Genomic DNA, 26,106 nt, shown 5'->3' with positions numbered 1-26,106 from the left:
CGCATGGACCCAGGCAATTCCCCAACCTCAAAAGCTTCCGTATACACCACCAGCAGCCTGGGAGCCAAGCTGTCCACGTACTGTTGATAAAATTCAATCGGCAGTCCGTCCACCCCGGCGTTTTGTTACGGGCCATATGTTTGATGGCCACCCGTATTTCTGTGAGCGTGATCGGACTACCCAGCTCCTTCGCGTCCTCCTCGTCCAGGACCGGTAGCTGCCTCTCCCCCAGGTATTCCGCAATGTCCTGAACCCCCTCTCCCAGCTGACTCTGGTACAATTCCTCATAATACCCCCTAAAACGTTCCAATACCGCTGCCTGGGAGTACACCATCTCCCCCCGCGCGTTACTAATGCTGAGGATCGGGCAGCCCCTAAGTTCCGGGTTAGCTAGTCTGGCCAAGAGGGTGCCCACCTTGTCCCTTTCCGCATGTGCCCTGATGATATACTGCCTATAGTCATAGCACCTTAAACGTTCCGTCTCAGTGGCAACCACTTCCTTCGCTTCCAATAACTGGGTCTGCAAATCTGGCCTAGTCGGCCTGCGGCGCTCCAAGTCCCTCAAAGTCTCTTCCGCTTTCATGAGTGCATTCAACACAGTCGTGCGAGCATTCGAAAACCGACCCAAACACACCCCTCTCACCACCACTTTCATTGCATCCCATTCAGTAGACCTACTCGTGGCCGTGCCCTCATTCACTCCGAAATAGCTATCAATGCCTTGCTGCACCGCGGCGCTGAACACAGAATCCTCAAGCGTCTCCGGCCGAAGCCGCCATGTTGGTATCACTGAGCGCTCTCGCTGCCACTGAATGTGTACCAATAGGGGGTTATGATCTGAGATAGTCCTAGCCAGGTACTCCGCATGGGAAATCAATGGGGCTAGGGATCCACCGCAGAGCACCGAATCAATCCTGACATGCAGATCATGGAGAGCAGAGTAAAAGGAATAATCCCTGGCTTCCCTGTGCCGCTCCCTCCAGACATCCAGCAACCCCCATCTATCCTGCCAGTCCTTCCTGTGCGCGGCCAACCTGCGCACCGGGGAGTCCACCAGGGGGGGATGGGACCTATCCAGAGCCACATCCGTGATCGAATTAAAGTCCCCCCCTAACACTATCGGGCCCGCCAGGAAAGAGGCCAAGGACCCCGAGAGGCCATCAAAGTATCGGGCTTGTTCAGTGTTCGGCGCATATACACAGCAGAAAACCACATCCCGTCCATATAACCTCCCCTCCACTGCCACAAACCGGCCATCTGGATCCACGACTTGATTCAGCACTTGAAAGGGTATCCCCGCCCTCACCCAGATCAACACCCCCCTGGCACACGCTGAGTAAGTGGTGCCGAACACCTGGCCCCGCCATCTTTTCTGCAAAGCAGCGCACTCTTTTTTGGTGAGATGAGTCTCTTGTAGCATAGCGATCTGAACCCCCCTGCGCACTAGGTATGCATGGACTTTGTGACGTTTCACCATAGTTCGCAGCCCCCGGACATTCCACGTCAGGCATTTCAAATTAGGTAATGTCCCCATTCCAGCTTCGTACAGTCCGGTTCAAACAACGAAGGTTCATAGCCCCCCCAATGCAGTTGCCCCCCCCCCGAACATACCCAGAACAGAAAAACTCCCCAAACCCCACTCCCCAGGACAGAGCACACGAACCCGATGTCCGCCCCCATCCAAACCTTGAACCAACTTCTCACACTCTTACCCTGTGGTCTCCACCACAGTCGGCCTTAAGGGCCCAAGGGGGGTGAGTCACCGCCGACCCCAGCTAGCGGAGCCCACGCCTTCATCCCCTCCTAAGCACACAGCCCCCCCACCCGGCAGCCCGCCCTCCATCAACAGGATACCACCCTACCATGAAGTCTCGATCTAGTCCCAATACAGTCTCAGCCGCAAAAGATACCATCCGATGTCTGTGGGGTCACTATCGGCCCCTTCGAGCTTTCCGCTTCTGAGAGTTCCTCTCCCGTCCTGCTGCCTTCCCCTCCCGAGTCCGTTTCTGCCAGTTCACTGTTCTGTTGCGACCCCGTAATGGCCGCCGTCGCTGCGAGTGCATCCCTCTTCTCCGTCGCCATTTGCGCCTCCCGTTTCTCCCGCTGGCGCCTGTTGCGGGATCTGATGCGTTGCGATTGCCTCACCCGGGGCTGCTTGGGTTGGTCTCGCCTACTTTTATGCGATCTGTCCGTCCCCGCTCTATACGACTCCAGCCATTGCCAAACTTCATCCGGAGTCTGAAAAAAGTGCGTAGAGCCATCCATTATGATCCGTAGCTTAGCCGGGTAGAGCAAGGAGTACTGGATGCCTTCTTCCCTGAGCTCCTTCTTCACCGCTAGGAACGATGCCCTGTTCTTCTGGACCGCTTGAGTGTAGTCCGGGAAGATCGTAACCTTACTGTTCTCCACCTCATAAGGGCCCGACATCCTGGCCCGCTGGATGAGGAGATCCCGGTCCTTGTAATGGAGGAGCCGCACCACCATCGGTCGGGGGGGGGCGGCCAAGCCCCGGCGGGCGAGCAGGTACCCGGTGAGCTCGCTCCAGAGTGAAAAAAGGAGTAAGCCCCTCCGGCGCTACCACAGTGCGGAACCAGTTCTCCATATAGGCCACCGCATCCTCCCCCTCAATCCGTTCCGGCAGGCCTACGACCCACACGTTGTTCCGTCTATTGCGGCCTTCGGCATCCTCCGCCCGTCGCTCCAGCGAGTCCAACCGGGCCAATATGTCCGTGATCCTGTGCTCTGCGGTCACCACCGATGGCTTCAGGTCCAGCAACAGTTGGTCATGGTCCTTGACCCTGTCCGCCAGCTTCGCGTGATCCGCGCGTAGCAGCCCCAGGCCCGTGGCCACTTGGGCGATGTCTTGGTGCAATGCCTCCTTGGTCGAGGTGATCGCATCGAGTATGGCATCCAAACGCTGGTTCAACCGCTGTTCTTGGTCCAGCTCCGGGGAGGGAATCTCGCCCAGCCGGGTTGAAGTCGCGGAGTCCCCCTCAGCGCGTCCCTCGGCCATCAGCCCTCCGATCGCCGCCATTCCAGGGTGCTGCGTCACAGGTCCAGGAGCCCGTTTCGTGTCGGCGCTCGTAGTTCAGTGCCAGCCCCCTGGCACCGGGCAGTGCAATGTCGCCACCGACGCTCTCAGGAGCAATGACCAGCCTGGCGAACTCCGTTCAGCTGACCCCCTCGGCAACCTGAGGGGGGAAGGATGAGTCTCAGGGCGGCGGCCAGCGAGGGTCCCCAAGCTCCGGGCGAGGCAAGTCAGCGTCCCCTGGTCTCAGGACACAGCACCGCCGATCCTAGTGCCTCGATCAGCCGATTGCAGGATCTCTTGCCAGTCGGCGACAACTTGGCTCAGGGCTGAAGTTCGGGGCCGTCCGACCTCCTCGCCGCCATTTTCTTCGCACCCCCGGCAACACCTCGGCCGCCTCTTCGACTCGGTCTCCTCGGGGCCAGCAGTCCCCCAGCGACTCTCCGATCGTGCCCGGCTGTCCCCTTACACTTCAGAGGGCAGGAGCGTCGTCTCCGGGTCGCCTAGGGTTCCGAAAACAGGAGAATTAGCGGGATTCCGCGCGGAGCTGCGAGCTCACGCCGCCATCCCGATCGGCGTCCAAGCCACGCCCCCCTACGGCTAGAACCATGTTATTTACACTTTCGCAAGGGAGTGAAATCATGGCTGTTCAATCAATAACCGTCCCGTCTCCTTTCAGTAACATTGATCCAGGGCGCCGGGAAACCCTCAGGGTAGCTGTCGCGCCATATATAAATGCAATAAATAAAATAAATAAATATATTAAAGACATAAATATAGTTATTAATCCAAGATATCAATCCTTGTACAAGAATACATCTATCTTTCTTCTCGACAACAAAGACACCACACAAGTCAGACCAGGGCTGATCTATGCTGGAAGTACCAAAATAAAGAATAACCCAACTGTGGAAAATACATTGGAGTAACAATTGGTGTCTTTATTCTCGAAAAGAGAGATACATGGCTTATGTATTCTTGTACAAGGGTTGATATCTCGGATTAATAACTGTATATATGTCTTTAATATATCTAGGACTTTGATGGTTGTGTTTACTAATCTAGGAGAGTGCTGAATGAGGTTCTATTGAATACATATTGGATATACATTAGATTTCTAATGTACAATAGTCACCTTTGGTAGTAGGTTGTCTGAACTGCGATAGCACCTCTGTAAGTACAATAGTATGTTTGTAGACTTTTCACACACGCAATTTGATTGAAACAACAACCAAGTATATGAGGTGCGGTAATTTTCCCATTAGGGACCACTACTACCACGTTTAATTTATTGAAATACCATTTGATTACATAAAAGAGGAGACTACGCTGTATGCCGGTGAGAACCCTGGAGCACAGGGAGGGAACACGGACACAGCAGACTGGAAAACACCAGAGAATTGAAAGGGAGCAGTAAAGTCATTCAAACAGCTGAAAACATAACAGCATTCATTAGAGGCTATTACAGCAAAGAGACAGGGAACAAGAACACTGAAGTCAGAGAGCTTAAAAGGATGAACAAACATACCAACGAGACTACCGAAAATATACACAGGAGAGAACATAAAAGCACTGGGAACAAATTAGCACAAGGCAAACTGAAAAGATAAGACAACAGCAGGTGAGTGACTGCGACAGACAGAACAAGGGCCGAGAGTAAACTGGGACACACAAGTTAAGAATTGAGCCCAAAAAACAAACAATTTTAAGTCAAGACAGAAATACGAACAGTACTACAGAAACGAAGGCCAATATCACTTGCAGAAAAAACGTGCACAGAAGGAAAAATAATGTCATGTTTTATTAACAAAGGAGGAAGGCTGTACAAAAGGACAGTTGCAGTGGTGGTGAAGTTAAGGCATCAACAGTATTAAAAGTAAAGTCGTAAGCATCGGGATTATTTACTGCACGATGAGACATGTACACTTGACTATACATGCATGTTTGGGGGAGGGGGGGTGTCAAAGTGCATTAATGAGACTGGTTGCGTTGGGCATGGAAATGAGTCAGCTCAGTGTCACTCAGCTCACCTGCATTCGTCTGAATGTTTTATATCTCATATTGCAGATGTGATCCCAGGCACCGAAACCTACAATCAAAAGGGAAGAAACAAAATGGAGAATTATAAACCATGTTCTTCGCATTGTCCTGGGGTCAGGGCTTCCCTTTTGTGACTCACGTAGGTGCTTTCGGAGTATATGAAAAACACTTTGAAATGTAGCTTCTGAAAGTCAAAGGCAGGTTGTAGGCGCAGCAAACCGGAGGCTAAACAATGAGCAACAGTGCGCTCTGAACGTGCCCCAACCCAACCATCCATTCATTCATTCAGCCAAGCTGTAACAGTGTCCATTAAGTAGATTCTTTATCGGAAATGAAGCCATATTCGAATAGGAAGAATTTAACTGAGATTTAATTCCTAAGCCATATCGTGGAGGAGACCTTGTTTTAATAACACTGTTAGAGTACATAGTAGGGGTGGGCGAAGAATTTCGCTCCACCAGCTGAGTTCCCGGAGTTTTGCCCACTCCGAGCTCCATGTGGAGCTGGGCATTCCGAAAAACTCCGCAAAATGGCGCAGAACAGAGTTTTATCTCTTGAGCGCCTCGCCAGTGTTAAGTTGGCGAGCGACTGCGAGAGAAAAAAAGTGGGTGCTAAACCTCCTCTTGGCGAGATTCATCAACGCAGGCAGATGGGTGCTGCAGCTTGCGTTGAGATATCGACCGCCCGCGTTGAGGAAGCTTTCGCTTGAGTAGGTCTACTTGAGAGGCAGAAAGCAGCAGCACCATCTGTCGTTGACACTTCGAGCCAATCGCGCGGGACAAACTCTCAGTGCTAAAATTCAGTGCGAGCAGCGAAACTTAACAGACTCTGCCTCTGGTGGAACTCTGCGGACCGCAGGAGAATTATTCTTGCACTTTGTGTGGAGTTCTGCAAACTCCACCCAAGCCTACTCAAATGACGAGACTGGATACTTCACTCTATGTAGATAAAATGAGTAAATAGAGGAGCTGCCAACAAGTTTAATTATTTTTTAATAGAATTTTCTTAAGTGATGTAATAAGCTTTAAAAAAATTATTATTTAAAAACTCTCAAAACGTACTACACATATCTCTATATTTAAAACCATCTCCAATTTCTTTTTTTATTTCCTTTAAAAAGATACTTCTGTTTAGTATAGGATCTACACTTTGCGTATGCTGCAACATAAGACTTTTGGGAAATTTGTTTTTACGGTTTTGCAGGAAGTCTCTAAAAAAAAGTTTACAGACATCAAATATAATGTTGATAATCCCTATATCAAGGTGGGTTTTGATTTCCAGACATCATGTTGTACTATGTATCCCTTATACTTTTGATATAAGCCATGGGTTAAATTCCACAAGGACCAAAACCCCCCCAAATGAGTATAGAAAGAATCTGATTTTGGTAGTCTAGCTTTGAAAATGTTGCTTAATTTCCTTGTGAACAAGGGAGAAAGAGTTTTAGACGTGGTCCTGCAGCCTTTGCAGGCCCACGTGTGCAGTTGTCCACATCGTATTCCCATGTTGATGACGGCACTTATAGAGCCTCCAAGGGATGCTTCCGCTCCCTGTTGGAAGGGACATCAGCTCTGCTCCAGAGGTACAGGAATCGGTATCAGGCATGCAGGCATCTAATTCTTTCCCGGCGGCTACTGTGGGAACCAGAGATTACCATCTTTTCTCACTCAACATGATCCTGGAAGTTCTGAAGGAATTGCCACCTGCGGATACGATGTTCAGTGATGTTAAGTCTTCGGCGCAGGATTCTAAAACAATCTGGCCTCTCCTGTGATGGGTACAGTTTGGCAACTTTTTAAACACTTACTAAATTGAAGGTCGCAACTTACTTTATCTTTGTTCCTTCTCAACTCTGAGCATAATGGGTTTCGAGATGCTCAGTGCAATAACAACCACACATACAAGTTTAGAGGATCTTTCAGAACGCTTTCAGGGAAAAATTACTTTGCTTTTATGGACATTCTTTAAGGCTTTTTAAAAGTGCTTTTATTGTAAATTATTATTATGCCTTTTTTTTTTAATAGCGCTAGCTTTATCATTACCTGTTGACCTTTTGATGAGGAGTGGGTGCCATGTCCTTTAGGATAGTCCTGTCAAGTATACCCCATTTAACTTGCATTGTCCCAGCCACACGACAATAACGATTCCAAACAGGTGACCTTTTACCCAGTAGCTTTCTCCTGTCTCTTCGACACCAGGCTCTCGGCATTGTATCATAACATACATACCTGACATACATAAAAATGTCCTCAAGCACGGTATAATTATTCTGTATAAAGGTCACCACTTTTTTTATCCTTGGCCAACAGCCAGATGGGCATGATCGCATTTGTTTGGAAAAACATTCATGATTGCTTCCAAAATAGTTATGGTTGTTTTCAAAACCTATTGATTCTAGAAGAAACCCTGGTGGAGTGACCACTTTAGTATAAAAGACCATCACTCCTCCCCTACAAATTAGAGGAGAATCCTTCCAAACTGATACGGGGTCTTGCATGCTGAATCTTCAACACGCAGAGGACTGACATCCCTTGCGGGTTGTCATCCTCGATGCAGAGACGGGGTCCTTTGTTCTCAACCATCAGGTGATGGGGCTGGTTCATTCCTAGGGGTTTCTTGGCTATACACATACACACATGTACATGCTACACATACAGATCTAAGCTTGGTACATTTAGACTAATTACTTAGGGCGTGCATTTTAGGAATATGCAAGTGCTACTGTTTTTATCTGCTTATGTTCATCTTATTAGCACTATGGTAGAAATGTTTCTACTATTTACTATATTGGTACTAGCAATCTCTTTTGTATGCTTCGGTCTCCTGATTGTCGCAGCACATATGTTTTACACAAGGCTGTCGCAGGACCAATAAATACCTATTGAAAAGTCCTTATCGCCGTCCTGTGTTTTTTCTGAGAGTAAGCACGCACAAGTGTATGAGCAAAACGTACTGCAATGTTTTCCATGATCCCTGAGGAATCAGGGTTTTCATGTTCAGTGGTTGCCAGAAACTACATACACCACTGAAGATAACAGGGGGTGGTCGTGGCACTGTAGAGCTAGCTGGTCTAATGGCTGACATATCCTGTGGGGGTGGCCGGAAGTGGACGGGACACCAAGCCCTCTGTTTAGGTGATCCAAAACGTGCAAACCCTGGGGGACTCCTAGGAATTACACAACAAGGGTGAAAGTTCATCATGTACTGATCGAGAGGCCATAATATGGATGTAGAGGAATTTTCTACTGTGTATTGATAGTGTATCGAACATTCAAATGTGCTATACAACTAGAACCCAAATAAAGCATTTTACACAAAATTCTGATCGTAGACAAGTTGAAACTTTCAAACTTACATATTTGATTCAGTAGAAAATGAGCTATTTTTACTAAAATCCATGACGTTCAAAATGTGTTTTAAACTAAAAAAAACACATCCCTCCTTTATGGATCTCAAGCTTCAACAGTCAAGGGCAATGTCCGTTTTTGCAAACTTGAACGTGCAAAGATTTATATGTATGGCCAGTTGTTTCTAGTTCATTCCGCTATATGGTTCACTCCTTTTATTATATGCCTAAAGATGAGATAAGGGATTATCTGAAAGTGGGCCTAATAATCTGGCCCCCTCTGTAACTACGCACAACCAACAATTACAAAGTTAAGCAACTTTTGTTCCTACCAACTACTCCAGCTCAAGATGGGTCCCTCCACACCTTTAATCTACAAGCGCCTCAGTGGCCCAACATATGTTTAAGTGAGATAAAACAAAGCTAGGCAAAACAACTAGGTTTAGCATGCACTGAAAATGTGGGAGAATCCTGTATAGAAAATGTCTAAGATAAGCTCCTCTGTGGAAACTGTCAACACTTAACAATAAATAGCATTCTGATAACAATGGTCAGATGAAAACACAGAATTTGAAATTATAATCACCAAATCTAAAATGTTTAATTCTTGAAATGTGATTTCACATGTTGACCGATTGGTCTTTTGCACATGAGTTCTGGAAAGAGGCTTCATTTTTTATTTGCTGTTCATCCACACTAGGAGTAAATATTGTTAAGCTTGCTCTCATGATCTTGTTCAATGATGTCTCAGAGGCGAAAGCATTAAATCATTTTGAGAAAAGAAAAAAATCTAATTACTAAAAGCTTTCATGATATCCAAATCCATGGTTCCCAAAAACTAGAAATCTACAATGAAAGCATCAATAGGCAAATGCCTAGTGTAAGTTTAATCAGCAGCAAATTTGGAGTTTATTATTGCTTGTCCTTAAAAGTGTGAATTAGTTCCTGGCCAAGTAAGACTACTTTCCTCTATTCATTTTCTGTTGATTTGATTAAAACCACTGACCAGACCCATCTCATAGTTGTCGTTTAAGAGGGCTGAAATGCTCATTTTATGCGCTCTTATTTTCCTTTAATTTTCTGAAGTGGTTATTTACGTAGTAGAACGCTCCAAGATCAGAAACTACTAGATTTTTGTCCAAGTTTAGTCTGTTCATTTCAGCTACATTTTGCTGAAAATCATTCAGTCTCATCAAACCTGGAAGTGTGGTGCTTTCTACAAACATTAAATAAGCATATTAAATGATGGACTCATATTTCACTAGAGTGCATCTTCTTGGTAAGAAAGGTTAATTGCTAAAGTCAGCTATGCGTGCAAAACTGGTTTCTTTGTGGTTAAGATATTTAATTCCAGGAACTCCTGTAAATTCTCTCTCGCCCCCACACAGACAGCCCTAATTGAATACTTGTCAAGAAACCGTCGAACAGTAGTAGATGCACTTTATAAAACTGCTTTTCATCTCATTTCGAATTATTAACAGTTGTTGCTGAATTAATGGAGTCATTTTGTCAAGAACCTATCTTATCTTAGGCCTCTTTTGTGCTGCATCCAGGTCATCACTAAACCTCTGCTCAGAATAGCTTGAGAACCATCTTTCTTTTTTTTTCTTACAATAAAATGGGCTATTTTATTGGGTTTTAACACCTGCGTAGAGCGAAGTGAGCTTTCTGAACGTGGAGAAGACTGTCTAGATCAAGACGTAAGAGTTGCTCCCCTACCAGACTGTTATGAAACAAAGGGAATGGGCAGTGATAGAGAATTGAAGTCCCATGAAGCAGAGGCATTCTCAAAAGAACAAGTTAGCCATTTCTGGTAAATACTTTATCAAACCACAGATTCCGGACCTGTTTGATATTCCCAGGAGCCCAGACTGGATCTGGAATCTTTTAAAGCAGTACGCCTGCACCGTGGTTGGTGATGTCATGCGGCTCTGCACCAACGTGGTTCTGCTCAGAAAGTGAGGTGCAGAACTGCATATAGATGCCACTCTAGTACTTACTACAGTTGCTTTCTAGGCTGTCCACACCACCAAACACAGAGCCCAACAGCTAATTGGCTTTAACCAGTGTGCGGATCTCTATATTTGGGAACATTTTAGGTGGAAAAGAGCACAGAACACGGAAACGGGAGGATTGGTGAGAAATCAGCAGTTAGTTGGTCTACAAGAAAGATCATTACCAAAGGTAAGAAACTTGTTCTTTTGTTGGATATTTCTATCTGCTTATTCCTCACCTGTGAGTACTTACCAGGTGAAGAGCCTGTGAAGTGATTCTACACAAAAAGTCTCACAGGACCAAGGAAGCAAATTGCCCACCTTAACAGACCTGGCTGTGCAGGGTTGTGCTTGATGAACGTGTGGAGTAACACCCACATAGTAGCCTAATCAATGTCCAGAACAGGCACATCGCATGCCAACGCTGGCCTGGTAGAATGAGCCCTCAAACCTTCTGTGGGCTGCTTCTTTGCCAGTTCATTGCAAAATTTAAATGCAGAGCAAGATCCACCCAGAAATAGTCCTCTTCTGCACTGCCAAGGCCTTCTTCGCTCCAGCGAATTCAACAAACAGCTGATCGTTCCTATAATGTTCTTTGGTAGGATCAATGTAAAAGATAAGAGCTCTTTTTGAATCCAGCCTTTGGAGTCTACTCCTCCTTAGAGGGATGGATGAGAACGCCAGTATAGTGATGTTTTGCCCAATGTGAAAAGGAGTCACCACTTCTGGAAGAAAAGAGGCTTGGGTTCGAAGGACCAGCTTGTGTAGGAAGAAAGTGGTGTATGGTGGATTGAGGAAAAGTCGTGCAGCTCACTCATCCTCTACAGTGTCGACACCAATGTTAGGGCGATGAGGAATGCCGTCTTAAGTGTGAGAAGCTGTAGATGGCAGCTAGGCAGTGGTTCAAAAGGAACATACCTCAGGAAGGTGAGGACCAAGTTATGATCCCGCTGAGGAATGTTAAAAGGGAGAAGGGGTTAACAAATGTGGCAAAGCATTCAACAAATGCATCGCTTCAGGTGATTACAAACAAAGAAGGTTAATCCATCAATCGCAAAAAGCCAAAAAGGAAAGTCCTTGCTGGGCTAGAGACAACGCAAAAGGCAAAACTTCAGGTGTATACGGATTTGGCCGAGGGACATCTTGCTGGCAAGTTAACATCTATAACCTTGGGAGGGAGATTGAAGGCAGTTAGCTGTTGATGCTCTATCTCTAAGGTGAAGGTGAATGTGAAGATGGCTCTCGAAGTGGCAGCCCGATTGGAGGACAGATGTAGATGCCTAGGAGTTCTGGATACCTAATTTTCCATGCCAAATCTGGAGCCATAGGATGACTTGGGCCCACCCGTTCCTGATCTGTTTCAGAACTGTGAGTAGGAGACAGATCAGCAGGAAGAATTCCACACAAAGCAGAACATGTCCAAGAGGGAGAGAAGCTTTGGAAACTCAAACGCACAAAAAAGTGCTGACATTAAGCGTTCTAAGCTGTGGCTAATAGATTGAGTCATGGTTCTCTCCATTTGCAAAGGAGACTTTGCACCACCTCTGGATGTAAATACCATATGTGATCCGCTAGCATCAGAAAATGTCAGATCCTGCCTCTGACAGGGTTGCAATGTACTAAAGAGGTTTTGAGGCTGCAAGAGGTTGTAGACTGTGCTGCATGCTGCCCTGTTCCCCACTTGGTCTGTGATAACCACAACCAAAAAAAGGCTGAGGGGTTTGCTAGGCAGACTTAACTTTAAGGCGATATTGGAGCCCCTACCATAGCAACATGGGGTGAAACTGTTGGTGCTGCATCTGACATGGCGGGTGGACAGACCCAAATATCCTTAAACAGCTCAATGGCGGAGCCATTTTTTCACCAAAAAGGTGTGAGCCATCAAATGGCATGGCCATTAATGCGGACTGGACGTCACCAGAGAAGCCCGTGAACCTCATCCAGGAGTATCTTTGGAGAACCACACTGCTGCCAACTGCCCTTCCTCGGCAGTCTGCAGTATACAGGCCACAGCGGATAGTAATTTTTGCTGCATCATGGCCATCCTGAATAGCCTGTATAAGGACAGAACACAATTTGTCAAGAACACCTGGTAACACCTGTGTAGCAGAGTCCCAAAGGGTGTGGGTATAACACCTTAAGTGGCAGCTGGGACAGAATGTACTGCCAGACTTTGTGAAGAAAACAAGCATTTCTCAAAAGTTTCAATAGGCTATGATTTTCTGTCCAGAGATGTGGGAGGGTATGCATTTGGGTTCGCCCTGCTCGTTGAGGTCTGCACGACCAGGACGTTCGGGTCACCAAGTGCAAGACAATGACGCGTACTATCTGTCTGTTCACCAGAGTTCCGGAACAACATTTTGCCCAAGCCCAGAGAAGGATGTTTATTGAATGGAAGCGGGTGCCAGTATTTGTTTGCCCAGGCTGACGCACCTCAGTAAGGGCATTAGTCTTCACCTTCAAGGTAGGTAACTGGAGGTAGAGAACTGTGGTCACTCCTTGCAAATAAGCAGCTACAAGAGGCAATAATGTCTGTCCCTAGGGACAGGGCCAAAATAGTAGCCTGTCGAGCTGCTTATAAAACAGCTATCAGGAACAGAGAGCAGCCAGTCGAGCAGGAGATGTGGGATAGTTTGGTTGCAGTCACCTTAATTAAGGATATGGGAGGCTTTTGAAAAACCATCTATCTGCCCAAAATTACTGAAGGCTTGGGGTCCAATATTAGGGCTGAACACTGTGTTAATCACTTTAAAGCCATCTACTCTTATACAGGTCCTAGGTATTGCAACTTTGAAGATATACCTCCACTTTCCCCACAGTCAATTAAATTTGAAATATTCGAGGTATGGGAGGCGATTAATGATAGCTTCACAAGGGAAGCACCTGCGTCTGACGGGGTACCAATGGAGCTATAAAAAGGAGAATGTGGCGTTTTGGGTTCCCATTAATACAAATGTGGTCAACAAGGCTACTCTTATGGGCTTCCCGAAGTCATGGCACACCGCTGTGATTATCCTTGTATATAAAAAGGTTGCAATAAAGACCCGCACTGCTACAGAGCAATTTCCCTTGTAGACTCAATGGACAAAGTTACAGGGTGTATCGCAAGGAGTGGGCTAACACCAACAGAGTTATTTCCCCCGTGCAATATGGTTTCAGGGATGGGCTTGGCACCATAAAGCAATGCCTTAAACTCCATCTGGTCATCAGCAAATATATGCTGGCTAAACGGTTCTCGCTGTTTCTCTCCTTTATAGATTTAAGCAGTGCTTAAATAGTACTACTATTTTTATTCTATTTTACTTGACAGAGGTAACCTTAGTAACCTCTGAGAAATGCGAAGACCTGGTTGTTTTACTCCGGCCCTTACATTGTGAGGCATGTGCGCATCTGTTGGATATGAGCCAGAAGGGGGATGCACTGACCTTTTTGAGCTGCAACAAGATGTTCACCAGGACTTTGTCCTGGCTCCTATCTTACTTTTAGTTTATATTAATGGCTTAAATAAACACCTACAAACCTCGGGGAAGGACACACCCATGATCAAGTCGACTATATTCCTGGTTCTGCTTTATGCAGATATTGCTGTGCTAATGTCGTAGACCCCAGTCAGTCAGATGTCCCTAATAAGTAGTTTGGTAACCTTTATAGAAGATTTGTATACAAATATATGGTGTGTGGCCCCAGAGCAGGGACAGAAGGTTTGTATTAGATTAAAGGCAGGCATTTTGAACGGGTTACCGATTTGCCATATTTGGGGGCTGTGTATGATCAGAAATCCTCATGGACGCATTGTATAGCTAACCAGGGCCTACGCTTTAACCACTCCGTGGGGACACGGTTTGACTTTGCTAAGAGAGTGAACAAACCAATCTTGCCCCTACTAGAGGTCTTTAAGTACAAATCTGTGCTGGTCTTAATATGCATTGACGATGTCTGGGGTTAACGGGATGTTGCAATGATACAGGCAAAGGAGAACAGTTTTGTCAACGTCTCCTTGGCTTACCACCCTCGACTTTGCACTTTTTCTTCCACGAGGAGGTGGGTAGTTCTGTATGTGTTGTAGTCATTTCAGGAGTTTGGCCGAAGCTCCAGCCTAGAGGGTGTTCCCATAGTACAGCCTTCTGCTGACAAGGGCCTGGGTGACCGTTTTTCTTGTCTCTGTGGGGATCCACCTGTAGGATCTTGCGGAGAATACGGAGGATATTGCAGCAGGAGGAGGATATGGTGTTGACTTGCTTGGCCATGGAGTGTGTGGAGTCAAAGATAAACCCCGAGTTGCGTCCGTGAGTGTTGGTGCTGCTCCCAGTGCGGTCGGCCACCAGGAGTCGTCCCAGGAGGAAGGGGTGGAGCCAAGGGTGAGGACCTCGGTTTTATCCGAGTTCAGCTTCAGAGGGCTGTTTTTCATCCAGTCAACAACGGCTTTCCTTCCTTCGTGGAGGTTGGTTTTGGCGGAGAGGGGGTCCTTGGTGAGGGAGAGGATTAACTGGGTGTTGTCCGCATAATATGATGTTGAGGTCGTGCAGTCGGGCGACGTGGGTGAGCCGTGCCATGTGGATGTTAAACAATGTCGGGCTGAGGGATGATCCTTGGGGTACGCCACAGATGATCTCGGAGGCTTCGGAATCGAAAGGGGGGGGGGGGGGGGGGGGGTGGTAGGTGTACGCTCTGGGTTCTGCCGGAGAGGGAGAACCTTGTCTTGGATCCCTGCGTTGTGGAGGCGTGTGCATAGCATGCTGTGGCAGACAGTGTCGAAGGCGGCTGATAGGTCCAGAAGGATGAGGGCCGCGGTTTAGTAGTTGTCCAGCAGGGCCCTGATGTCATCGGTGGCGGCCATGAGGGCAGTTTCGGTGCGGAGGTTGCTGCGGACCCCGGACTGGGACGGGTCCAGGATGTTGTTTTCCTCGAGGCAGTGGGTCAGCTGTCTGTTGACGGTTTTCTCGATGACCTTCGACGGGAACGGGAGCAGGGCCGGAAGTTCTTGAGGTCCGTTGAATCCGCCTTGGGTTTCTTGAGTAAGGCGTTGATCTCTGTGTGCTTCCAGCTTTCTGGGAAGGACGCTGTCTCGAAGGAGATGTTGAGGACCTTGCAGAGATGGGCTGCGATGGTGGCGCTAGCTTTGTTGAAGATGTGGTGTGGGCATGGATCTGATGGAGAGCCGGAGTGGATGGCGTTCATGATTTTGATGGTGTTGTCGTCGTTTAGGTTGGTCCAGGTGAGCAGGGGGTTGAAGTGGGTGGTGTCCGTGTGGTTGGAGGTGTCAGTGGCTGTCGGGCGGTCTGGTTGTTGAAGCTGTTGTGGATGTCTGCAATTTTGTGATGGAAGAAGGTGGCAAGGGAGTCGCACAGGTCTTGCGATGGTGGGATGTCATTGGTGTACAAGCTAGGGTTTGAGAGTTCCTTCACTATGTTTAAGAGCTCTTTGCTGTTGTGTGCGTTGTCATCGAGGCGGTCCTTGAAGGAGGCCCTTTTGGCGGATCTGATGAGGTGATGGTGTCTGTGGATGGCGTTCTTGTGGGCTGTGTGGCTGTCCGGTGTCTGTTCGTTGTGCCCTTTCTTCTCTAGCTTTCGGCAGGTTTTCTTGGAGGCCTGGAGGTTTGTGGTGAACTAGCTGGCTTTCTTGTTGGTGCGTCCGTTGGAGGGTTTCTTGATCGGGGCGAGAGTGTTGGTGCAGTCATCGATCCAATGATTGAGACTGCGGGCGGTGGTGTTGGTGGGGTCGGCGGGTGTGTTGCGGGCGAGGGTGGTGTTTAGCTGGTGTTCGGTGAATTTGCTCCAGCTGCGGCAGGGGATCTGTTAAGTGCGGTGGTGCGTTTCCGGAAGGTGAAGTGGATGCAGCGATGGTCGGTCCAGTGGAGTTCGGTGGTGTGGTTGAAGGGGGCGTAGGAGCTGGCGAAGATGGGGTCAAGCGTGTGGCCGGCGGAGTGGGTGGCGTTGTGATGAGCCGAGTCCAAGGTTGGCGAGGTTGTTAATCAGGGTGGTGGAGTTGGTTTCGAGGTAGAAGTTCAGGTCTCCGAGGAGGATGCAGTCTGTGGAGGCAAGGGAGTGTGTGCTAACGAAGAAGACGATGGAGTACTTGAACCGAGGCCGGGGTCAGGGGGGGTCTGTAGATGAGGGTTGCTCGGAGGGTGGTGTTGGGATCAGTGTATATCTGTATGTGTTTGGCGGTTCTGAGGGTGTCGTCGGTGCTGGTCGTGACCCTGAGGGTGTTCTTGTGGATGATGGAGATTCCAACTCCTACTCCGTTGGTGCGCTCCCTGTGGTTGATCTTGTACCGTCCGGGATGGCTATGGCAACGTCGGGTGCCGAGGAGGCGTTCAACCAGGTCTCTGTCAGGAAGGAGACGTCCGGGGAGGAGGTGTCGAGCAGGTCCCAAAGTTCGACGGCGTGTTTGCGTGTGGAGCGGGTGTTCAGTACAATGCATCTGAGGTGGTCGCGTCCTGTCACAGTGGGTGGTTTGGAGACTCGGAGGCTAGTGAAGTTGCAGCTCCGGCAGGAGAAGGCTCCTTTGGTGTGCTTCGGGGCGGCCAGGAAGCAGTTGTCCGCTCGCCCGGTGTGGAGTGCTTGGAGGGTGTTGCCGTTGTAGCGGCGTCATGGAGTTCACGGGGGCAGGGGGTCTGGCGCTGGGCACGGTCTGGGCGCAGACAGGCTTGCCTTAGGCGCGCCAGCGGCGTCGGGTGTTGTGGCGTTCGCGGGGGTCAGGGGGTCTGGCGCTGGGCGTGGTCCAGGCATATAAAGGGAGGTGGGGCGGCGAATGGGCGAGGAGGGGGCGGGCCACATGGGACGCAGCTGCGGGAAAATGGGTGAGGCAGGGGATACAGATGGCAAACAGGGGGCGGAGGGAAAACGAGGGAGACAAATATCAAAATACACAGGGCAGCAAAACAAAACTATACAGGCAGTATGAAAAGAATGCAACAGTACCAGCCTCCCGAGGCAGAGGGGCCTAGAACCTGCGTCAGCGGCTGTGATAAGCAGCAGGGACACACCATCCTACTGGTGGATCTGTGCGGTGTGGGGGGAGCGACCTGCCTGAAGACAGGGTCAAGATCGTGTACAACGTGCTGGGTATAGAACCGGATTCTGATAAAATTGTTTAGAGCCGTAACATAGCTGCAACATAGCTGCAACAAAGATATTAAAGTAAGTTGCCGGACATAATGTAAACCTTATTAAGAGGAATCAATGGTTTCATCTGCCTGCTGCAGAGGATGTGTCTGTGTACATGATTAAGTATATTCCAGGTCTTGGATTCCAATCATCAGATTGAATGCTGGTAAAATTCCTCTCCTGGATAGTGTGCCTGGTATACAGTTAAGTGTGTATGCTGTATTGATAACAGCAACTCAATTTCTTAATGTGGTTTTGCTCAAATGTGCATATAAACCACAAGTCAAAGTGTCAAATCCCAGTAAACCAGTTTAGTGAGTTAACCTCAACTCAGAGAAGTGTCCAATCTCTTTCTTATATGCTTGTTTCTTAGTAAGAAAGGAACTTTGTTTAGTGCTCCTGTAGTACAAAATCAGTGCCCAACCATCAGGGATAGATCAGCAGTGGAACATCCCAGAGGTCCGGTGAAATAAATACCAGCGAGGGCATCTCACTTTAAAGACACTGCATGTGGTGAGTGGTGGGGGTTGGACAACGAATGCAATTAAAGTGGTGAAAACTCAGACAAAAAAAAACAGAAAAACCAATTAAAACACATATGCTTTCAATAATCAGTTCTCCTTCAAGTTTTTCCAATCACAGAGTGAAAACCAGGTCACAAACACCTACATCCCAAAGTGGTCTATAGAAATTCGTGTTTCTTATGCAGACATGTGCAATTAGATATTTTCTTTTGCCTTCTTCTCTTGTGAATTCAAAGAAATTGTGATTGAAAGTAACAACGGGGCCTAGCCTGCAGATTCAGAGTCAATTGGGGGAAGAGGATGCAGCCCAAGGCTAGAGCGGTCAGCTTCCAAGATGGGGAACTGGGTCCGAGTGGGGGCAGCGACGCTCAACAGCCTGCGATTCTGGGCAAATCACTTAAACTAATCTCCCCATGCCGAACTAAATGAACATGTCCGACTGACACAACTGGTGCTCGTGTAAAGCGCTCGGATACCTTCGGATCGAGTTCGCGCTCTAAAACTTTAAAAAATGATGCTCTAGGTGGGAGTCATTTCTTTTCTTATTTTGTGAAGAAAACGACATCTGAGAGGCAAACTTTTATTGAACTAAAACTAGGTAACAGCCTAACAGGTAATACTACTTCAAATCCATTCATCCAAGGCTGTAGTCTGTAAGAAATGTGTCAAACTCAACAAGGAGCTGCCTTTTCTTGTCTATACTGTGTGCAGTGAAGGCACTGTGCATACAGCTACCTGCAATCCACTATTTAAGCAGCTGCAAGCTGCATGAATATGTGCGCATAATGTGCTGCCCTTTGTATTGCAATCGCATTTTAAATAGCGCTTAATTACCACTTGTGAGAACTATAGCACTAACGGCCTCTGCTCTTCCCTTTTGAGACCCATTTTATCCTTTCAAAGGTTAACAGGCTGCCAATTACCGATACAATTCCTCAAATAGATGTATTGTTCGAAGAAGGACAAAAATTAACGTCGAGGATTCCGTGGCATAGGTGGATTTCACTCCAACATATTAGTGGGAGCAGGTTTAATCAGAAGGAAACTAATGTCAATAAAAGTAATGTGTTTATACCTTAAGCCATAAAAACTGGGTCCAGATACCAGCCCTGGGAGCGGCGGCATGTTTACAGATTAATTATACAGGGTTCTCCGAAATCGGTCCTGGACAGCTGGATCCATGCCAGATTATTAAAATAACTACTTTTATCTAAATGGGGATATCTTAAAAATCTGGCATGGATCCGGCACTCCAGGACCAACCTTGGAGGACCCTGGATTACGCAATGGCAGTCGTAATGCAATCTCTTATAGATAGACGCAGGTCTAATCATGCAATGAGTTGCTGCTGGCTATGCTTAGCATTGGAGATTGCCCGGCATCCTTCCATTCTCTGCGCACTATTTTCTCAGAAACACCGCACCCCCAACAGGTTTACAGTGGCTCTATCCTGTGAAAACCTACAAATGAAAAGCAAGGGCTGCGATGTGAGCTATTAAACAACCACATCGTGCTGTGACAAGTCCATTGTGTGAAGAACTGAAATATGTTATTCCTGAAGTCAATTGCCTTTGAAAATATGCACCTATAGACTGCTTGTGCAAAACAAACTTGATGTTTGTCCTTTTATTAAGGTTTCACTTAACTGATAGCGCCAGGTGTCCGATTTCCAAGGGCCTCATGTGGGCTTACCAATAATTCACACTGCCTTATAGCCCCCCAATTGCTTATCATTGCTTATCATTAGTTGCCTTCATGGTCACTCCCATTTGCTTGCTTCTTATTCGATGGCTTTCATTATCCAAGCGTTTCCATCTTGTGTTTGCCCCTACACTGGAACATAGCCTCTCTGATTAGATGGCTTCTCTCCTTCCACAACTCACTTTTAGGGAACTACTTTTTTCATTTTGCTTATAATAATAATAATAATAATAATAATCCACATTTGTAAAGCGCGAACCATCACCAGTTAGGATCTCTAGGCGCTGGGGGCCGTCGGGCAGATTAAGCAAGCTATTGCCCAGAGTCACATGGTGCTGGGCTAATCTGCCACCGGCCCAGGGGATCGAACCGTGATCCCCAGATTCCGGAGTCAGTCACCCTGGCCGCGCCGCCACACCTCTCCCCTTAAGCATTCTGTAGGAAGCCAAAATTCTATAGGATGTACCCAAATGAGGTCTATCGTGCAAAGAGTCCGGAAATTCTCTGATGAGTGGACAGGGTTGCTCTAGCAATCCCAAAGTGCTCCTCTAGAGGGCAGTGTGGTTGAGCATAAGCAAATACACACACTAGTCAATAAATTTTTGCACATAGCCCAATAAGGAGATCCGCACCAATTTATAAAAATAATACGTATCGTTATATATGTTTAGGCACCAGAATCAATACTTTCAGGTAAGTATGTTTTGAATGAGAAATATTTTTGCGTTTAAACAGACAAGATGCTGGGGGACACCGATGGCGCTCTTCTCCTTGGGCCAGGGCGGCCGGGTGCAGAGGGTCTCTGAGATGTCAGGTTTCTTCATCCGGGAACACTCGCTGTTGAGGGGGCCTCCACACCGGGGCTTCCGGCGGCTTCAGACAGTTCACAAAGTATGATACTCTGAGGTCTTAAATTTACCATCACCAAGATGGTCACTTCTGAAAAGTGGATTCCACTTCAGATAGCCTAGTTCAGCTAGTTCATGGGGTGGTACTTGCCCGAGGGTGGGTAAGCCAGTCTTCCCTAGGTATTTGTCTCTGCCCAGAAAATGGGATAGGAAGTGGTCAAAATGGAATGTATATCATTGAGACATTTGTGGGTCCCCTATGGTAGAATTAGAAATGCATAGAAATGCAGAACGAGATGGGATTGATTGATGTATATCTGAGGCTGACCTATATGGAAAATGTAATGATATGAGTTACTTGGAAACTGGTCGTTCAATGCTATTGGTATGAATGTCACTGAAACCAATAAACATATTTAAACAAACAAACAAAAAAAAAAGAGAAATCAGTCTCTGGTTGCAGGCTGGCAAAAACCAGTCAGTCAGCACACAAGTAGCTGGTAGGTTTTCAGGGGGCCTCTAAGGTGCCCTCTGTGTGCATGCATCAATAAATTCGCTGCTGGCATCAGTGCAGGTTTATTAATACAAGACCTTTGATACCAAACATCCCTATTTTCAGTGAAGTCATCTTGAAACTTGGGAACTCGTTTTCACCAGAGTCCAGCACATGTTTTAAAATGGCATTCCTGTTCACTTGCGCTGGCAGTAAAGAACTGACCAGCACCAGAGCTTATCTGCTCATGTACTTATGCCCTCACATGCAGTATAGTGCACCCTGTCTTAGGGCTGTACGGGTGATTTACCTATACTGCCTTAGCCGTTTAGCGCAACATTAGTGAGGGGTCCTTTAGGGTGGCACAGTTCGTGCTGCCACCCTGGGGGGCCAACTTTAGTACCTGAGGCCCTATGTACCTCTGCTATGGACTTAGAGGGTACTAAAGGCATTGCCAATTGGGGGGAAAATTGCTTAGTTTTGGGGCAAGAGATCGGACACTGGGGACCTGGTTAGCAAGAGCCCATTGCACTTCCAGTCCAAATCACATTGTATACCAGGCAAAAAGTGTGGGGTGACAATATTAAAAACAGGCATTTACAATGCAATTGTTTTGCCGTTGGAAAAGTTAGAGCTATTAGCATTGCTCATGACATTTCTTTTTTTTTTTTTTTTTACTTATAAATAAATGGCATTGTTATTTACATTGCAATAGGTCTCACATTTGTTGGAGTTGGAGCTACTGGCATTGTAAATGGCAATGCTTTTTATTCATGCTTTTTTGTTTGCAGTGGAGTGATTTTTTTTAAGTGCACACTATACCATATTATAAGCTTTTATAGCAACTATACAGTAAAGCTATAGCTATTTTAACGTAAAAGGGTGTAAATGGATGAATACAAATACAAAAAAGAATCTTAAACTGTATGGTGGAATGTATAGCAGGTGACAGACTACCGATCACAACATACGTACTTGAAGTGATTGTGGGTACCATATGTAACGAGATGCATCCATAAGATTTGAACACTTTTTAAGAGGCACAGTCAAGTATTTTGGAATAACGACAAAGAGAAGAGCAGCAGTTAAAGTGATATAGAAATAAAGAAGAAAGAAGAAACTGTGTAGAAAATAAGAAAGAAATATCTTAATCTCGCATTGTTGGAACTGGGGTCACCAGTCCCCTAGGGTAGCATGGCACGAGCGGGTAGGCATCAGAAAGCTTATGTGTAAAGCAACCATGCAGCACACGCAACCACTGAGTCAGAAACATGGGCACGCAATTAGGGACACCACTCCAGTGAGCTTATGTAAAAACTCAAGTTAACTTTATTAAGATAGAGCAGGATCAGGGTATTAGGAATTCATCATAAAATTAGCTTATTAGATTCCCACTAAAATACATGTGTGAGAACACTTGGCAATAAATACTGGATGAATAAATAATAAATATTAAATATTAAATAACCACAGGCCTGACCTTGGCCTGGTTTCTCATCATCACCTGTAAGAAATACATTATAAGGTCATGAATACAACACTGCGTTAAGTACCAATCTTCATTTCCTCAGGTAAGCGAAGAGCATCTCCATAACAGTAACATCTCTCCGTGGTAGGAATAAGCAGTGCAATAAGTAATGAGAAAACATTTCACTAAAGGTGTAACATCCTATTAGCCTCAGCATTAGGCTCCTCCTCCCCTATCAGGGGTAAAACTTATGAATGCATAAAGGATGTATCATAACTAACTTTAGGCTTCAACAAATATAACACTCAAGAGGCAAAACATTTCATTATAAATAAATGACCTCTTGTGTAGGTTAAACCATCTCCTTATTTAGGAATAAAACACCTCACTGGGGAAACCCAGCATTTCATCTAGGCATTTCAACATAGTATACATAAAACGTTCCCTTAAAGGCAGAGCATTTCTCTGTGTGACACTCTTTGTTAGAAGTTAGGCCCTTCCACCTTACATGAGTGACAACCAGCTGCTCAATAAGGAATCATGTATGGTCTTCTGGTTTACCCCCTTGGAGGTAAGTAATCAACTTTTACTTGTAAAACACACTCCTGTAGGAATAACGTTTTCTTAGATAACTGAAAGGCATCGCACTAGGCAGAGTTAGACATTTAACTACCCAGTGCCAAATATTCCTATAGGGCTTTCCATCCTAATATGCAAGGCTAAACATTTCCTTATGTAGAACAGTTAGTTAACCAAGGTAAACCTCTCCTTAATCAGGAGTAAACACTTCAGGGAAATAGGAACAACCCTTCCCTAATCAGGAATCAACATTACCCTAGAAATCAAGCATAGGCATTTTATATAGCAAGTACGGGCATCCTTTTAGGTAAACACTTCACTGGGTAAACATCCCATTAGAACCTGGACCCCAATTCACTAGGTATGGCCCCCCATTTCCTTTAGATAACAATAACCAGTTACTCAACAGGCAAGGGGACCCATACATTTGTAGAAAATCTGCATTACATTAAATGTATGCACTTGGCCTGTGCACTTCACACATCTCCTGGGGCTACTGAGTATATGATATCTCCCCCCATGGCCTTTCTAATATAAAGGGTCTTCATAGGCAATTCAGCAGGGCTAAAAATAGATTCCTGGCACAGTTCAAAGGCCCAGTAGGCCTGTAAGCACTTTCTTTCCCCTCCCCTCCACCAAGTGATACCCTCACGGTGTTTAGGGGTCCTGGCCCAGGTCAGGGGACTCTCCTGGGCTAATTAGGGCCAACGTGGACCAGTCACCAGTTTTCCCCAGGAAGGGGCGAACTCTGGGCCTCCTGGGGCCTTCCGCTCACCTCCCTGGGGGTTACCTGTCTCTTCGGCCTATCCAAGGCCCTTGCGTAGGTCTCAGCAGGCCTCAGGGATGAAGGGGCCCACCTGGAAGGCCTCACGCGGCCTACTTTTAATGTCCGGCGCTCCGGGGGCCTGCTCGGGCAGATGGGCACTTGGACTCCACCAGGGCCCTCCGTAGGTGAAGTTGCCGGCTCCCGGGCCTCCCGTGACGTCCGCAACCCCAGTAACCAATAGGGGTGAAGATGCTGGGGGCGCGCCAGTGGCGCTCGACGGGGGCGGGGCACGCGCCCCTGTCACGTGGGGCGGAGGCCGGCTTCAGGCCTAGCGCGGCCTAGTTGATGATTGCGGCGGCCTCCTCAAGGCTCCGGGGCCGCCGCAGGGGGAACGGTACACAATCGGCCGGGCGCGGCCTACAGCGACACAGTGGCGGCCCTCTCCTGGCACCGAGGGCCGCCGGGGGTTGGTCGCAGCGCTCCAGATAATCGCCGCGCTCCAAGAGGCAGTCTCCTCAATACCGATGACCGAGGCTGCAGCGGTAAGTACACAGCTGGCACTTAGGGGCAATTACAACAGCGCCCAGCAATAGCGCCACAGGGCAGTTCACCCAGCTGTGGTAATTGATGCAGATGCGGCGCTGCTCAAAAGGGGGCAATTAGCAGGTTCACAGCGCTTCTCAGGCAGGCCAGTGGCTAGCGCTTCACAGGACCTCACAGGTGAGCATAACAGGCCATCAATATAGCGCTTATGCAGGCAACAGTCTCTCAACTTTCCAGCGCTTCAACTAGGCAGCAACCTCCTCCATTACCTCAGCGCTCTTCCCAGGGGCCAGTCCCAGAAATAAGGCAGTTCAAGCAGCGCTTGCAGGACAGGTAGCTCAGGATGCTAGCGCTTAGAAAATGGGAGCACTTAATCAGCAGACAGTTCCTTTAAATTAGGAGCAGGTCATCAGATCAGACTGGACAAGCCACCCAACAGTGGTAGGATAGCGCAGGAACCCCAGGTGGCGTCAGGGGGCACAGGGAGCAACACAGCGCCAATACCTGGGTGGCTCTTCAAATGTCCTGTGGAGATTCAGTCTCTTCTTGGCGCTTTAGGTTCCTTGCGCCTTTGTAAGTTTCTTGGTTACTGGTTCCTTGATTTCTTCTTGGCGCAGCTGTTTCTTGCGCCCTTGTAAATAGCAGTTGGTTTCTTGTTTCCTTTGGTTTCTTATTCCTTGAAGGGGGTTAAGTTGGTGGCTGGTGTTAGATCTCCTCAGCCAATCCCCTCAAGTGGTCCCTGGGGGTTCCCTGCCGCGGGGCTAGGTCAGTGGGGGGGGAACAGGATACCTCAACACTTGTAAAGCAGCACACTAGGCCCTGTCATTCCAGCATCATAAGACCCTGCCCTGACCCCCACTGCCTATCCTCCTGCGTAGGTACTTCCCCAGGTCTTCCCCTCAGCTTCTCTCCCCAGGAAAGTTCCCTCCCTTTCCTTTTATAGTGCCAGTTGACAGTTGGTAGTGTCAGTTGGTGTCAGTTGGTGTCACCTCACCTCTCCCAGAAGGTTCCAGAGGCTTCCAGGAGGTTCCACCATTCTACCTGTGGACAGGCTGGCAGGCTAAGATGGATACATTGCCTGAGGGTTCCAGCCAGCCCCTGGCTACTAGAATGCGCCCACTAAATCACGCTGCTGCAGCAGTGGTCTGTGGCGGCCATGTTAGGGGTAGTAAGTACCTGTACTTTAACACTAGTTTTAAACTACACAGGGCATTCTCCACCACCCAAAGCCTATACAGTGTTGTTTCAATAGGGGCATTCTAAATTAACAGGGGATAAAAAGCGAAACATTTCTGGGGAAAAGGGCCAAGTTTCACACGCATATATTAGCATCAGCCCTAATAAATCATCCAAGCTCCCTCTTCATTGATCTGGCCTGTTGAATTTGGGACTTTTAAGCTGCAGGGAGTGCCACTGTCCTGGGAAAAAGTGTCTTTGGTACTTGATGTTAGGCTGGATCATATTGAACAGGAGAGCAGCAATAAGAGAAACCACAGGAAAGCACATGCAGCAGGTATTATCCACGACCAATGCAATACAAAGAGGAATCAAATGCTTTCTTAAAAAGAAAGCGGAGCTCACCCTTTACATGACGTCTACCTCGTGTGTATCGTTAAGAAGAGATGCTAACAACAATATGATGTTTGGATAGTCAAGTCCAAGGATGA

General features: G+C 47.4%; 1 protein-coding gene across 1 annotated transcript in view; it reads right to left on the bottom strand.

The window, feature by feature from the left end:
• Window positions 1-26,106, bottom strand: part of COQ6 (coenzyme Q6, monooxygenase) — a 100,120-nt gene that overhangs the window by 34,517 nt on the left and 39,497 nt on the right. The window contains exon 3 of the mRNA XM_086937468.1: window positions 5,059-5,117. Coding sequence (XP_086793594.1) covers window positions 5,059-5,117 — 59 coding nt within the window. The remainder of the gene's footprint in view (window positions 1-5,058; window positions 5,118-26,106) is intronic.

Source organism: Lissotriton vulgaris, chromosome 9, assembly GCF_964263255.1.
Source record: "Lissotriton vulgaris chromosome 9, aLisVul1.2, whole genome shotgun sequence".
Classification (NCBI taxonomy): domain Eukaryota; kingdom Metazoa; phylum Chordata; class Amphibia; order Caudata; family Salamandridae; genus Lissotriton; species Lissotriton vulgaris.
This window is presented reverse-complemented; position numbering and strand designations above follow the sequence as displayed.